This window comes from Otolemur garnettii, unplaced genomic scaffold, assembly GCF_000181295.1.
Source record: "Otolemur garnettii isolate 467f Iridium unplaced genomic scaffold, OtoGar3 scaffold00001, whole genome shotgun sequence".
Lineage (NCBI taxonomy): Eukaryota > Metazoa > Chordata > Mammalia > Primates > Galagidae > Otolemur > Otolemur garnettii.
This window is the reverse complement of record NW_003852396.1, coordinates 39,800,671-39,814,637: the sequence shown is the minus strand read 5'-3', so window position 1 is coordinate 39,814,637 and position 13,967 is coordinate 39,800,671. Positions and strand designations below refer to the sequence as shown.

The 13,967-nt window shown below is 45.8% G+C and overlaps 1 protein-coding gene across 3 annotated transcripts in view; it reads left to right on the top strand.

Moving 5' to 3' along the window:
* MRVI1 (murine retrovirus integration site 1 homolog) overlaps nucleotides 1-13,967 on the top strand; it is a 71,701-nt gene that overhangs the window by 34,175 nt on the left and 23,559 nt on the right. For all 3 annotated transcript variants that reach the window (XM_012801302.2, XM_003781100.2, XM_003781101.2), the window contains exons 10-14: nucleotides 4,124-4,247; nucleotides 8,111-8,141; nucleotides 10,219-10,359; nucleotides 11,121-11,252; nucleotides 13,252-13,393. In XM_012801302.2, coding sequence (XP_012656756.1) covers nucleotides 4,124-4,247; nucleotides 8,111-8,141; nucleotides 10,219-10,359; nucleotides 11,121-11,252; nucleotides 13,252-13,393 — 570 coding nt within the window. The remainder of the gene's footprint in view (nucleotides 1-4,123; nucleotides 4,248-8,110; nucleotides 8,142-10,218; nucleotides 10,360-11,120; nucleotides 11,253-13,251; nucleotides 13,394-13,967) is intronic.

The following is a 13,967-nucleotide window of genomic DNA, read 5'->3' as shown; positions in this document are numbered from 1 at the left end:
GAGTGTCCGAGGGAAGACTGGGAACAGCTGATTTTTGGCACCCCTTACGCCTCACCCTCCCCTGTAGATCTCTGTCTTTTCTCTGAGAGGCTTGCTAGACAAGCATTTCTATATGTGTATATATTTTTTCCATGGTGTGTTCTGTCACCCTGTAGGTTCAACTTTTTCTTTAATGAGGAAATCTTTTCTTCTGTTATCTTTGAATATGTTTTGTGTTCCTTTTCTGTTTCCTTCACTACTCCAGAGGCAACATAATCTGGATTGGTCGTCAGTGTCTTAACGCCATTATTTCATCGCTAACTGTTTCAATCTTTCTCTCCCACTTTACATTACTTGCGATCTCTGTTTTCATTAAGTCAGTTTGAAGCTATGTCTGTTTTATTCCTCCATTTTACAACATATTGGTTATGTTTTCATTCTCCACTTTCTTGATTAGTTGTGTTATTCTGGTCTTCAATTTGTTTCTTTAAAGAGCAATCTTTTTCTTCCATCGTTATATGATCTTCTCATCCCAGCTCCGATTTCTTATTTTTATTTTTGGGGGGTTCTAATTTTTCCTAGAGGCAAAGCGTTTGTGGTGTATATTTTGCACAAAAATGTCCTTTTGCGTTTTCTGATGTGTTTCTTGCAGCTATGTTTCCGTCCTGACATCTGTCTCCTGCCTATTTCTCTTTTTCCTTCCTTGCTACCTTCCTTCCTCTTTTGACTGTAGTATTTTTGTATAGTTGCCATTCCATTTATTTTTATGGTATTTCCTTTTGATCTGGTTATTTCTACCTTGATGTTCTCTTGACCCAGATATGTGGCATCGGTTAATTTGTATTGATCCTCTGCTATCTTATCTGTGATTGCTGTGTCTTTCCTTCCGTGCTTTAGTTGAAGATTATGTATTTTGTGTCTGTTTCGGTATTGATAGGGCAGTGTGGAAAAGGGGAAGTTCAGAGACAGCCATGTGTTTGTAGAATTGGTTTCTGCTCTTTTTCTGTAACTTGGTTTGTAGCCTAAAACTTGAGTTTATTATCCCAAATTGAGGGCATATCTTATTCCTGTGGGTGGGTAGTAGTGGCTTTTATGTTGTTTCCCAGCTCAGGATAGAATTGTAGAGACAACCTGCCTGGGTGTTTATTTTCCAGACTTGATTCAATTCCTCACAGCAGCCATTCACTCTCCTACCAATAAAGGAAGGAAAAGCTAGATAATATCTCAGGGATTCAGCCACTGTATTTTAGAGTAGGGGGGCAGGCATGGTGGTGGCATCAGTGTCGGCTTTCCACGTTTGTGTCCTGACATTCACACCGTCAGAGGGGCTTGATTTCTTTACTTTGTTGTTGGTTTCCCTTTCTGGCAACCCCCTCCATATTATTCAATATAATTAACTCTAATAGAATACTACGTAATCTGCCTGGTGATTACATAGCGGCTCACACGTGTAATCCTAGCACTTGGGTATCCAAAACAGCAGGATTGCTGGAGGTCAGGTGTTTGAGACCAACCTGAGCAAGAGCAAGAACACATCTCTTCCAAAAGTAGAAAATATTAGCGGGGTGTTACAGTATGTGCCTGGATAGTAGGTTCCCACTACTTGGGAGGCTGTGGCAGGAGAACCGCTTAAGCCTAGGAGTTGGAAGTTATTGTGAGCTTTGATGACACCACTATACTCTACCTTGGAGCAACCTGTCTCTAAAAAAAAAATAAAATTGTGCAATCATTCTCCCTTTCCTTATCACCCCTCCTAAGCAAAATGGCCTAGGCAGTGTTTCCCTCTCTTTGAAGTGTTGGTATGGTGGAAGGGAGAACCTTCTACTCTAGGGAAACTGAATTTCCTCTACCAGCTGCCTACTCACCCCTCCATCCATTTCCCTTCCTATCTGCGCTGTTGCACTTTTTGTCAGAATTTTTCCTCTCACATCTTCCTGTCCATACTGATTCTTTGGGGGCAAGGAGTGAGGGAGGAAAAAAGGGTTATCAGGGAGGGAGCTCTACATGTATTTATAGTATTTCTTTCTTTGGTCATTATTTTTAAAGACTATTATCTTTTCCTTTATTGGGGAGGGGATGGTGTTTTTAATTGGCTAATTTTGTTGTTGTTGTTGTTACTTTGGTTGAATTTAAGAGAAGAGCCATTGGTTCTGGGATCCACTAATTCTGGTATCACTCTTTAGGCACCATTTTAACAAGGGCTAGAAGCTCTGCCTTGTTTGTTTGTTGGCTGAATCTAGGAGACTTTTCTAGGGAGAGACTACAGACGTGGATTTCACTTGGATTATTAGACTTTGTATGTTTTGGTCAATCATGTAGATTTCTCAGCAGCCTGTTCCTCATTTGGCTTTGGAAGGATGCGGGAGAGATACAAAAGGTAGAGGGAGACCAGAAGTACCACAGAGTTTACTGTGTCCGAGAGCAATAAATGCCAGGACAGAACCCAAGAGGTAGCTCAGAGAACTTCCTGTTCTCAATATCTAAAGAAGGATTGCTGACTTTCCCATCTCAGACAGCTGTCCCTCCAGCTTTTGCTTAGATATCTTGAGTACCAGGGGACTCATGAACACCATTTTGTTACTGGAGAGCTCAAAGTATATTTAAACATTTTATGTCGAGCCAGACAGCATCTCACCCTCTTGCTTCATGGTCGGTCTTGGTCACATGATCTCCAATCTTAGCTATTTTATTTTATTTTTTTCAGACAGAGTCTCACTTTGTCACCCTTGGTAGGATATCATGGCATCATAGCTCACAGCAACATCAGACTCTTGGGCTCAAGCAATTCTCTTGCCTCAGCCTTCCAAATAGCTGGGACTATAGGCGCCCACCACAACACCCAACTACTTTTAGAGACGGGGGTCTTGCTCTTGCTCAGGCTGGTCTCCAACCTATGAGCTCAGGCAATCCACTTGCTTTGGTCTCCCAGAGTTCTGGGAATACAGGCGTGAGCCCCTGTGCCCGGCAGTGTCTCATCTTAGATCTTTAGATGACTACCACAACTGCCCTCAGTCCTGACCTCTAGCCTAGACTATAATCCTGGAAAATTATTGAGCAAGTTGGAAAGCTACTAGGTCAAAAGGCTTGAGATGTAGTAAAACATACGGATAAGTACAAAGTGCCACATGAAAATGTCAAGAAACCATTGTACAGGATGAGGATACTTGATTTAGCGCAAGTAAAGAGTTTTGAGAGTTTTGCTTAATCCTAAATATACTCTGACGGAGCCCAGCATCAGGCAGAGCAAGTCCATGCTGCATGAAAAACAAACCTCAGTGTGAGGAACATCTGCCAGTGTCCTCCTATGTAGGAGCTTGTTAGAGGACATCTGGACAGCAACAAATCAGAATGTGTGCAGGCAGGGGATGATATCTAGAGGCCACGGGCCACAGTGGGCCACAGCGTGCTGCTGGCAACATGGGGCTAGAGTCTAGAAAAGTGAGGCTTTGGAGAGGTACAAGAGCCATCATCAAATGGGGAAGAGATGTGTGGAAAGAGAATACCTGGTTTGTTCTTTCTGCCTTCAGAGCCCAGACCCAGCATAGTTTTAAGGTGCGGGGGACTATTTATTGTCTCTGTTGCCTAGGAGGCATCTATATTTCCTGAGGTCTGTAAAAGATTTAATGACCTGAGCTTTATTCTGGAAAATCACTAATCTACAAGGTAAGGAACCAGAAGCTGATTTCTGAATAGGACACAGAAGATAGAACATTTGGATACATCAGGGGAAGAATAATTGGACAATAGGCCTCAGGAGAAGCCTATCAAACAGATTTTCCAAATATTATAGACAAACAGCCAACCAACTTCCAGCTACCAGCTTGATACCAGGGAGAGGAATAGGAAGACAGAATTTAGAGCAGGTAGACCTTGGTTTGAAGACTGGGTATGCCATCCGCTGGTTCTGTGATCTTGAGCAAGATATTTAACCTTGCTGAGTTTTGATTTACTCACGTGTAACATAAGATGATTCAGTTCTGGGTCACTGTGAGGATAAAATTAGATGACAATTATAAAGCCTTGGCTTTATAACTAGGTACTTAAACATGTTAAAAAACTCTTCCTTGCTTTCCAAAGCTAGTCTCTAATTGTACTACTGTGGTTTCAAAGAGACATTTTATAAGTAAGCACTGTTACTTTTCAGGGCTTCCTTCTGAACTCTCCCCAGCTATTGAGGAAGAAGAATCAAAGACTGGCCTAGATGTTATGCCTAATATTTCCGACGTGCTGCTGCGCAAACTACGGGTCCACAAGAGTCTCCCTGGAAGGTAAAATCAGAGTGTGGGTTGCTGAAGACGCTACTGTGTGGCTCTTCTGTTGGCTTCTAAGTGGGACACAGAGGAGCACTAGTCTTGATTCTTAACCCCGTAAGGGCCAAAGTTCAGTGTTCTAGGAAGGGATAATGCATCCGAAACAAAAAGAATCATGGAAGGGTATTTTCAACTCAAAGAGCAGGTTCATAGGTGGGAACAGCCTCTGAGGGCATGAGAGTCACCAGAAGCTTGTGGCAGCAGAGGATAGGCTATGGGCTTTGGGCCAGGAGACATGGGCTTCAGTCCCAGTTACCCCAGTTAGCTGTGACTGGGATCGGGTAGGTCTGATATCTGCATAAAGATGTGGGACATTTGGAACCCTGTGATGAAGGAGCAGTTTGGAGCATAAAATGAGAAGAGAGGGGACTCCTGAGCAATAAACAGGGTAGGTGGGTGCCTTCAGGTGAGGTCTCCAGCCAAGCCCACCAACCTGGAGACTAAACGGTTAGGGAGGAGGTAGGGCATTGGGGAGCAACCAGGCATAACAAAGCTCCCAGATTTAGGGGTACGTGTGAAAGAACAAGTTTTGCCCAGTAGCTGTGACATGTGCAAATACCTTATGGTAATTACCTAAAAGTATTGGCACTACTCAGAGGGACTTAGTGCCTAGGCCAATGTCAGGAAAAGGGCTAAAAACAAGTGAGAAGCAGGCCGCATCCACGGTTTGCCTGGTGGAAGGCAGTGAAGGGGCATGCAGGCAGGAATCCAAGGAGAAGCACCCTCAGCATGTTTGCATGCTGTGTCTCTTTCTGTGTTTGTGACAACTCAGGAGAAAAGATTTTGCTTTGTCTGTCTCAAAGTGACACACTGGCAAGTGACAGAGTAAGGGATCGAACCCAGGTGGGCTGATTCCTGACCATTGGGCCTGTCAAAAGTACCAAAACAGACATTGGTGCTCTTCCGACTGCCAGAAGCAGGGCTGGTCAGGAGAGCAGTTGGCTTATTTCTCATCAGTAAAGTTGAGAATAATTGGTTTGATTATGGAATGCCCCAAGCTCCCCAAGAAGAAGGCCAGTGAGCAGGTCGATGTAGCTTCCCTGAGTAAGTAAATAGCTACCAGCTACAAACCACATGCCCAGGCTGAGCCTGCAAAGACTTCATAGTCCATGAATGTGACCAGCTTCTGAAGTGTGTGGTCTGGGCTCTTAGACTGAGATCAATGTAGCCATCATGCATTGTTTAAACAGCCTCATTGTCTATCTCCAGCCTCCCTGCCCCAGCCACAAAGCCACTTCCCCCTCTCCTAGTGTCAGAAGAGGCTCTTTCCAGCTGGGCCCTTGTTCAGAGCTTGGGATAGATAGGCACAACTGTTGTGTAAGATTTGTCATCCAACAAAAGGAACCAGAGCTTCGGGATTCTTCCCCCAGCAGAAATATGGGAAGATTATACTTGAGTTTTCATATGAGGAAGAATCTGGTTTCATGTCTTGTGTGGACTGTGGGAATTGGGATTGGACCACATCAAGGGGAGGTGAGGCCATAAGGTCAGTAATCTGAACAGGTTCAGTAGAAAGAGTAGGTCTAAAACTCAAATTAGGAACATGGCCTGGGTTGGTTAACAAGAGTCCAAAGTGGAAATGCCACTGGGTGAGGTAGCCTAGGTCAAACACTAACAGGAACCATAAGCAGGCATGTAATCAACGTGTGTCCATTGAGTGTCTGTTCCGTGCTAGACATTAGAATGACCAAGCACAGTCCCTGCTCTCATACATTCACATTCTAGGTGGGGAGACAAATAACATTATTTAAGTAACTGAATGAATGATTTGAAATAAAGTTGCTGAAAAGACCATAAAATGGGGCCCATAGAGTAACATGAGAGTGAAACATTGGGTCGGGGGGCAGTCAAGGAAGGGCTCTGTGATTGAGGTAATAACTCATTTGAGACAAAAGCCATCCATGCAAAGATCTTGGTGAAGAAATTTCCAGATTTCCAGAGAGAAGAATAGCGATTTCCACAAATGGTGAAACTATACAGCCACATACAGAAGAGTCGAGTTGGAACCCTGTTTCACACAATGTGCACAAATTAGCTCAAAGTGGATCAGAGTCCTAAATCTAGGAGAAAATGGTATGAAACTCTTAGAAGAAAAAAATACAAAGAGATCTTGGGTTAGTTCATTTTTTTTTTTTAAATATCCCTAAGAAACAAGGGACAAGATAAAAAATGAATGATACTTCCTCAAAATTAAAAAAATGTTCATGCTGCCATCCAAAAAAAAAAAAAAAAGTGAAAGGCAACTTACAGAATGGGAGAAAATATTTGCAAAACATTTGTCTGAAAAGGGACTTATAACTCAAAAAGATGAGTAACCAATTTTTCAAAACGAGCAAGAGATTGAAATAGACATGTCTTCAAAAAAGATACATAAGGTGTCACATGAACAGATGCTGTTCTTTTGAAAGCCCCGGGCTCCTAGCTGCCTATGCTGGTTTATAAGGCATAGCTTTCTGTGCCAGGAACTAACCGTATCATGTGGCTTCTCTCTGAGTCCTCAGAGTTTTCAATATATATTTTTAAAGGTGGGTGTGCAAAAAATCAGAATGTCAGTCACTGAGATAGAAAAACAAGTTTGGTTAATAATTTATGAAAATCTGTAAATTTCACATAATAGCCAAACCCAGGAGTCAGAGGCAAACTCAGTGTGTGCTGTATATGCCAGTTGAGTTTATGTTGGCCTCAGAGGACAGAGCCTGTGAGTGGGTGGGTGTGGTTGGGACAAGAATCATAAGCAAAAAACATCTCTGCCGCTGTTTATCCCATGTTCTGTGCTCTGCTGACTTGATGGCCATGGGGTCTTGTTGCCTCATCCTGACAGGAAGGCTCCCACAGCCCCTCCCCAGGGGTGAGAACCAGCCCCTTGCAGAGAAGGCTGACCCCTACCTTTGCTCTCGGGGTCCCTCTGCACCCATCAAAGGAAGGAAGCTATGTTTCCTGAAAAGCTGATCGATGTTATGCTCTGTTGCCAAGTCCTGTGATGCCGGCAGGACCCCTCCCGGCCTCCCCACCCCAGCACAGGAAAGGGCCTGTGCATTATTTATGTTGTCTGGGTTTCGCACAGGGCGGCTTTAGCTACCAGGGAGAGTGGGCGTGCCGATGGAGGAACTGCTTACTGTCAGGGAGTCCCAGCTGTGGGGACTGCACGCAACCAGGAGCCTCTCACCAGGACACCTCCGTGGCCCCTGAGACGTTCTTGCCTGCTTTCTGATTCCAGGCATCAGAGATCTTGCTTGTGGGGGAGAGCTCTGGCCACTCTCCCCTACCATTTATTTTCTGGTCCACTTGCATCTTCATCGCAGCCTTCAGAGACAGGAGGAGGGTCCAGAAAAACTACAGTAGCAACTCAGACATGGACAGTTTAGAAAGTACTTATCACAGGTGTTTTCTTATTCCTCACAGCAAGCCCGTGAGTTAATGGCAATAGCTAACATTTCCTGAGTGCCTACTGAGTGTGGGTTCCATGTACTTGTGCACATACACACATAGATATACACATGTATGTATGTTTCTTATAAGACTTCCAAGGTGTAACAGATGACGATGGTCCCATTTTACAGATGGGCAAGCGGGGGCTTGAGAGAGTAGATAATTTGTCCAAAGTTGCGGACAGTATTGTCCAGAGTTGCAGTATAATATTGGCACTGTAAGAGTCAATGTCTCACAGATGACAGAATACACAGAAAGGGGACACTGCATCTTTTCTGACCATCTCTTACACCATTCCTGGAAACACGTGGTCTGCTGGTCATTCAAAATCACCTTCTGGTTTATTTAATAGGTTGAATAAAGTTCAGTGGTGTGTTTTTTCTCTTTCACAGTGCTCCTCCACTCACCGAAAAGGAAGTTGAGGTAAGTGACTCAAGTGCTTTCTGAAATTTAGTGCCTGTACTTGACTGAGCTTATGCAAAACATTCCTTCCTCCCGCCTCTAACCCTGACATTTTTACACAAAAACAAGAAAGAAGGACTGTGGTATAATGTGGACGTTTGTGACCAGCCCCTATAAACTGCTGAGATCCCTACTCTCACCTCAGTTAGTGGAAGATTTTGACAAATTTGGTCAGAGGAGAGAAGGTAGTTGGAAGTTTCATGTTCCTTCAAGGATTGTTAATGTTCTTCAAATGTACAACTTAGATACACAAAGTCAGCTGGAGTCTGGAACTGCATCCGATTTTTTTCAATATTATTGAAAGATTTCAAATTTTAAACTTTAGGTTAGAAAGTGGCTTGACTTGCCTTCTGAGGGTGTCAGTGACAAGACAAGCCAGCTCAGCCGAGGCAAGAGGCTGCTGTCAGCACCCCGCTTTCCCGGATTTACCCATGACTCCCCTTGGGGCCTCCTTGTCCCAGTGGACTTATGAGTAAGCTGAGAGGAATTTGGTATCACTCTGGTGAAGGGGTGGGACAGAAAGAGTTTATCAGAGTTGAGACATTAGAACTGATGTGGACCCAGTGAGCAGAGGAAGACAGACCGTATGAAGGACCCACCACCAATAGTAACAGTCACCTTGTACATGGGCGCCGTGCTTGCCACTCATAACACTCCTAGCCATCCTTTCTGCTCATCCTCCCAGCAGCTCTGAGAAACAGATGACGCAGGAATTAGAACAGGGGAGACTACTGATTAAATAACTTACCCAGACCCAGTTCTTAACAAAACCAAGATTTGGATCTGAGTGTTCCCATTGAATTCAGGACTCTTTATGTAATGCTGCCCTAAGGGGATGACCCAGGGATAGAGAAATAAGCGCTGAGCATTATTCCTAGAGTTGACCAAGGCCTGGGTAGAACAGAAAATCCCCATCACTGGACTGTGAACTCAAAGCTCTTCCACTGATGATTGTGAAGAGATGGGCTGTGGGCAGACCCTGTCCTCAGAGGCCCACAGACGTAATCAGCTTGCATCAGGTGGAAGTCAAATAGGCTTTGGAATCAGTCCAAGGTTAACTCCTATGTCACCTTGAACTTAACCTCTCTGGTCTTGGTCTCTTTACCCATCACATGGATGTAACACTTCCTGCCCAGAGGGTTGTTGCATAAAACTCATGGCAGTGCTGGTATACACTAGGTGTTCAATAAGGAGTAGTTTTCAATATTGCCATCATCATTGGACCAGTTCAGTTCTCTGGAGATGTCTGTCCTCCATGGGGAATTTTATAGGAACTTCAGAAACTCAAGCAGAGTCGGTGACCACAGTGTAAAAATCCACTACAGTCTGACTCAGGTAGGGCAGATGAAGGCTGTAACGTTGGAGACCATTGTTTCCTTCCTGTGGGAAGTCCACCTGTCTATTTCTCCTCTCCAGTAATTTCCTATTATCCCAGGAATTCCATGTCCGATCAATAACATCTTTTAAAAATTTGTTCATGCAGGCTGCATGTTTGGCATGAATTATTTATTCCAGAAAGCTTATCCTAACAGAATTGTACCTAGCCTTATTTAATCTCCTTAAAGCTGCTATTGATGTAGGCTTTGGAATGCTCAGGCTAGATGCTGGTTGAAATTTGCTTTATGTCAACAACGCTTAATCTCAAATGGGGTTTCTTTAAATACAGTGTTTTTATGCAAAATCTCCAAAACCCTTCAAGTAATAAATCCAAACTGCTTACACGATCAGCTGTACTGGCCGGAGTTTACCTAAACCCAAATACAGGATGTTATTTTCTTAAAGTTCAGGGGAGAGTGAAGTGTTATTCTCTTAATATTTTTCAGTAAAATACATCTGGTCTTCCTGGTCCTGGGGAGGACCTAGCATGGACCTCAGGTTACCGTTTTACCATCACTTGTGTGGCTTATTGTGAAATACGAGGACTTTGGCAACCGGCCCCAGAGGCTGTTGCAAAATGCTTCTGTAAGAAGTACACCTGCAGCCTTGTTCCCTGCAATAACTCCTTCTAGCACCTCTCCCACACTCTTGTTCCCAACAGAACGTGTTTGTACAACTATCCTTGGCCTTTAGAAATGACAGCTACACCCTGGAGTCTAGAATTAACCAGGCTGAAAGGGAACGCAACATGACAGAGGAGAACACGGAGAAGGAACTGGAAAACTTCAAAGCTTCCATTACGGTAATCATGGAGCCTGATGTGAAGAATCCTTGGAGGACAGACTGTCTCCAAGGGCGATGTTGGCTGTCCTGCTTCTCTGTCAGGCACCAAGTAGGGTCTCCCGAAATTAAACATTGAGCCAAGACTGAAGAGTCTTCTTTAGCTGGGAGGAACTGAGGCAGAGATCCTGAAGGCCTGGTTACTACAGGCTGTGGGCGAGACCTCTGAGCCCTTGGGAGCACCTGAGGAAGGGACTGGGTGGCCTGGATGTGACTTCTTTCAGGTCAGCCAGGTGTAGCGTGTTCATACTGGGCTTGTCCTATCCCCAGCAGAAGGTGTGGGCCCTGCAGAGGCCACTTCTCTTGGCCAGGATGGGGCCCAGAGGTTCTCTCATGAGAAGCAGGTCCTGCCTTGGCATGTGTCTTAGCCTGGACTACTGTAACAAAGCACCATAGACTGAGTGACTTAAACAACAAGGATTTATTTCTCACTGTTCTGGAAGTCCAAGACCAAGGTGCCAGATGGTTGGGTTCTGGTAAGGGCCCTCTTCAGGCTGCAGACTGCTATCTTTCCATTATATCTTGACATGGTGGCTGAAGGGCAACAGAATTTGCTGGGTCCCTTTCATAAGGGCACTAATCCCATTCATGAGGGCTCCACCCTTGTGACCTGATCACCTCCTAAAGGCCCAAGTATTCCAGTACGTGATTTTGGGGAGATACAAACATTCAGTCTGTCACATGATTTGATGACCCCAGATGATGCTCCTTCTCACTCCCCAGTCCTCAGCTTCACTCTGGCATCACTGTGAGCACCGGGAGACCTACCAGAAGCTGCTGGAGGATATCGCTGTCCTTCACCGCCTGGCTGCCCGCCTTTCCAGCCGTGCTGAGATGGTGGGGGCCGTCCGCCAGGTGAGCCTCACCAGTCCCCCAGCCTTGCCAACTGGCTCTGCTCTCCTGAGTTAAGTAGAACAATAACTTGAGCAGCAACAACTGCACGTACCACTTAGTGATGGCTTCCTCTGGGCCAGCATCCTGTGTAAAGGCCGGGGCAGTATTCAGAGAACGAGAGGCAGAACACTAAAGGTTCTCACTAAACCTCAAGGTTTAGCGCTTCCTGGGAAAAAGCTTCTGTGACAATATGTGTTTGGGGACCACAGCTTCCTCTCTGGCTCCCCTGGACTTGTTCAGGCTCTTGTCTTTCCCTTCTGCTCTCCCTCCTGCCAGTCCCACTCCCTTCAGTCCCATATCCTCTTGAGTCCTGACTATGTTACTTCCTTACTTTAAGATGTCTCCCTTATTCCTTTCTTGGAGATTTCTAATGTACATTGACATAGCCAAGGCTTTGAGAAGTCCTGTGCTGAAGAATACTATTTAACTTTACCTAAGTATTTTCCAAATGTGTTTGGCTGAAGAATTCCCCCTATTTCCCCCCACCAAATATCTAGTCAGCTCCCATAGAAATAGTATTTGGCAAAATGTGCTTTACGAAAAACTACTCTGTTTCATTTAATCCAGCTAGCAACCCTGTAAAGTTAATATCCTCTTCCCCAGATGAAGACTCAGAGTCTTAGAAAAGAAATACACTGTGAATAGCAGAGCTGGCATGCAGGCCCAGGCCTGGCATGTCCTGGGCCACTTTGAAGTCCTCAAGCTCACAGAGCACTGCCGTGGTCCGGCAGGGTGTGATGAGATCACACTGCCTGGGTTCTAATCCCAGCTCCACCCTGCGTTTGCTGTGTGACCCGGGGCTGGGTACTGAGCTTTGTACGCTTCAGCTTCTTCAACCATAACGTGAGGATGATCATGGCGTCTGCTGTGTAGGGCTGTGCACATTGTTGTCACTGCTCTGTTACCACGGATGCTCTGCACTGGCTGCGGGGGAGGGTGTTCCTGGGGCACAGCCCTGACATGTTCCTGTGAAATGAAAGAAGTCCAGCCGCTGGGCTGTCCCACCCTGTGCCCTTGAGGGGAAGGACACCTGACTCAGCAGTGTCACCCAGGAAGTCACTCCAGCTGGGAGCGGAGAGTGGCTGATCTCAGCCCCACACGGCTGTGGGGACCTTTTCCAGGGAAGTCACTGGACGTGTTCTTCTGTGGCCAGGCAGGGCCTGAGCCAGGCCCTCTGAGGAATACAAGGCGGTACAAGCAAAGTCGTTCTTATAGATAGCTTTCCCAAACATGCGTCTCAGCCCGTGGGCTGCTCACTCCATCTTCACCCTTACCAAAATGGCTCCCTCACCCAGGCCTCGGAGTCTCAGGCTTCTGTGTCTCAGGCCTCAGCTTCCTCTCTGGCTCCCCTGGACTGATTCAAGCTCTTGTCTCTCCCTTCTGCTCTCCCTACTGCTAGTCCCACTCCCTTCAGTCCCATCTCCTCTTGTGTCCTGACTATGTTACTCCCTTACTTTAAGACATCCAATGGTTCCCCTTTTTCTCAAGATAAGCTCATATTCCCTTGTCTAGCATTTGAGGTCCTGCACAGACCAGTCCTCACTTACTTTTTCTTCTATGAATAAATCAATCTGATTGCTGATTTCTATATAAGTAGGGTGATCTGAATAGTCTGGGTTTGCCAGATGGCCCTGATTTGTATCTATTGTCCCAGAATAATGGAATAGCATCCCTTTCACTCTCCAGAGGACGCCAGTCTGAAATCCTCACCCCGTAGAAGCCCTGTACTTTTCTGCCTCTGGATTCCTCCCGAAGCTGCCTGGCCTGAATGCTCTTTGTCTCTCCTGCCTGTGTCTGGATGCTGCCCGACCCTGCGTCTATTTCATTTCAGCTCCATGAAGCCTTGCTGGACCCATCCTCCTCTCACCTCCTCAGCCCTGTGGCTGTTGTTTCCTCATTTTCCCTGAACACAGGTGGCTGAGCCAAGTGCCTAGTGTACTCACACTTTCCTTCCCTGCAGGAAAAGCGCATGTCAAAAGCCACAGAGGTGATGATGCAGTACGTGGAGAACCTGAAGAGGACATATGAGAAGGACCACGCGGAGCTCATGGAGTTTAAAAAGCTTGCAAATCAGAACTCAAGCCGCACCTGTGGCCCCTCTGGTAAGGACCTAGGTCTACACCCCATCTTGGCCCTGCAATACAGACCCAAATAGCTCTTGGCTAGGGTCAACACTATCAGGGCAGCCCCACACCTTGTTTTGAGTCGAGCAAGGTTCCCTATCCCTGTCCAGTGCAGCAGCTGCTCCTGCAGGCCTGGCTGTCAAAAACTAGAAAACATGGCTCAGCACCTGTAGCTCAGCAGCTAGGGCACCGGCCACATACACTGGGGATGGCAGGTTCGAACCCAGCCCAGGCCTGCCAGACAACAATAACAACTATAACAAAAAAATAGTTAGACATTGTGTTAGGCGCCTGTAGTCTCAGCTACTGGGGAAGCTGAGGCAAGAGAATTGCTTAAGCCCAAGAGTTTGAGATTGCTGTGAGCTGTGCTGCCATGGCACTCTACTGAGGGCTACACAGTGATACTCTGTCACAACAAACAAACAAACAAAAGCTAGAAAACATAAGCAACTCCAAACATAAGCAACTCACGTCACAATGAACCAGAGTGACTAAGCATAGACACAAAGCCCACAGGCTGCAAGGTCTCATTCTACTTTGTAAGAGTGACCCC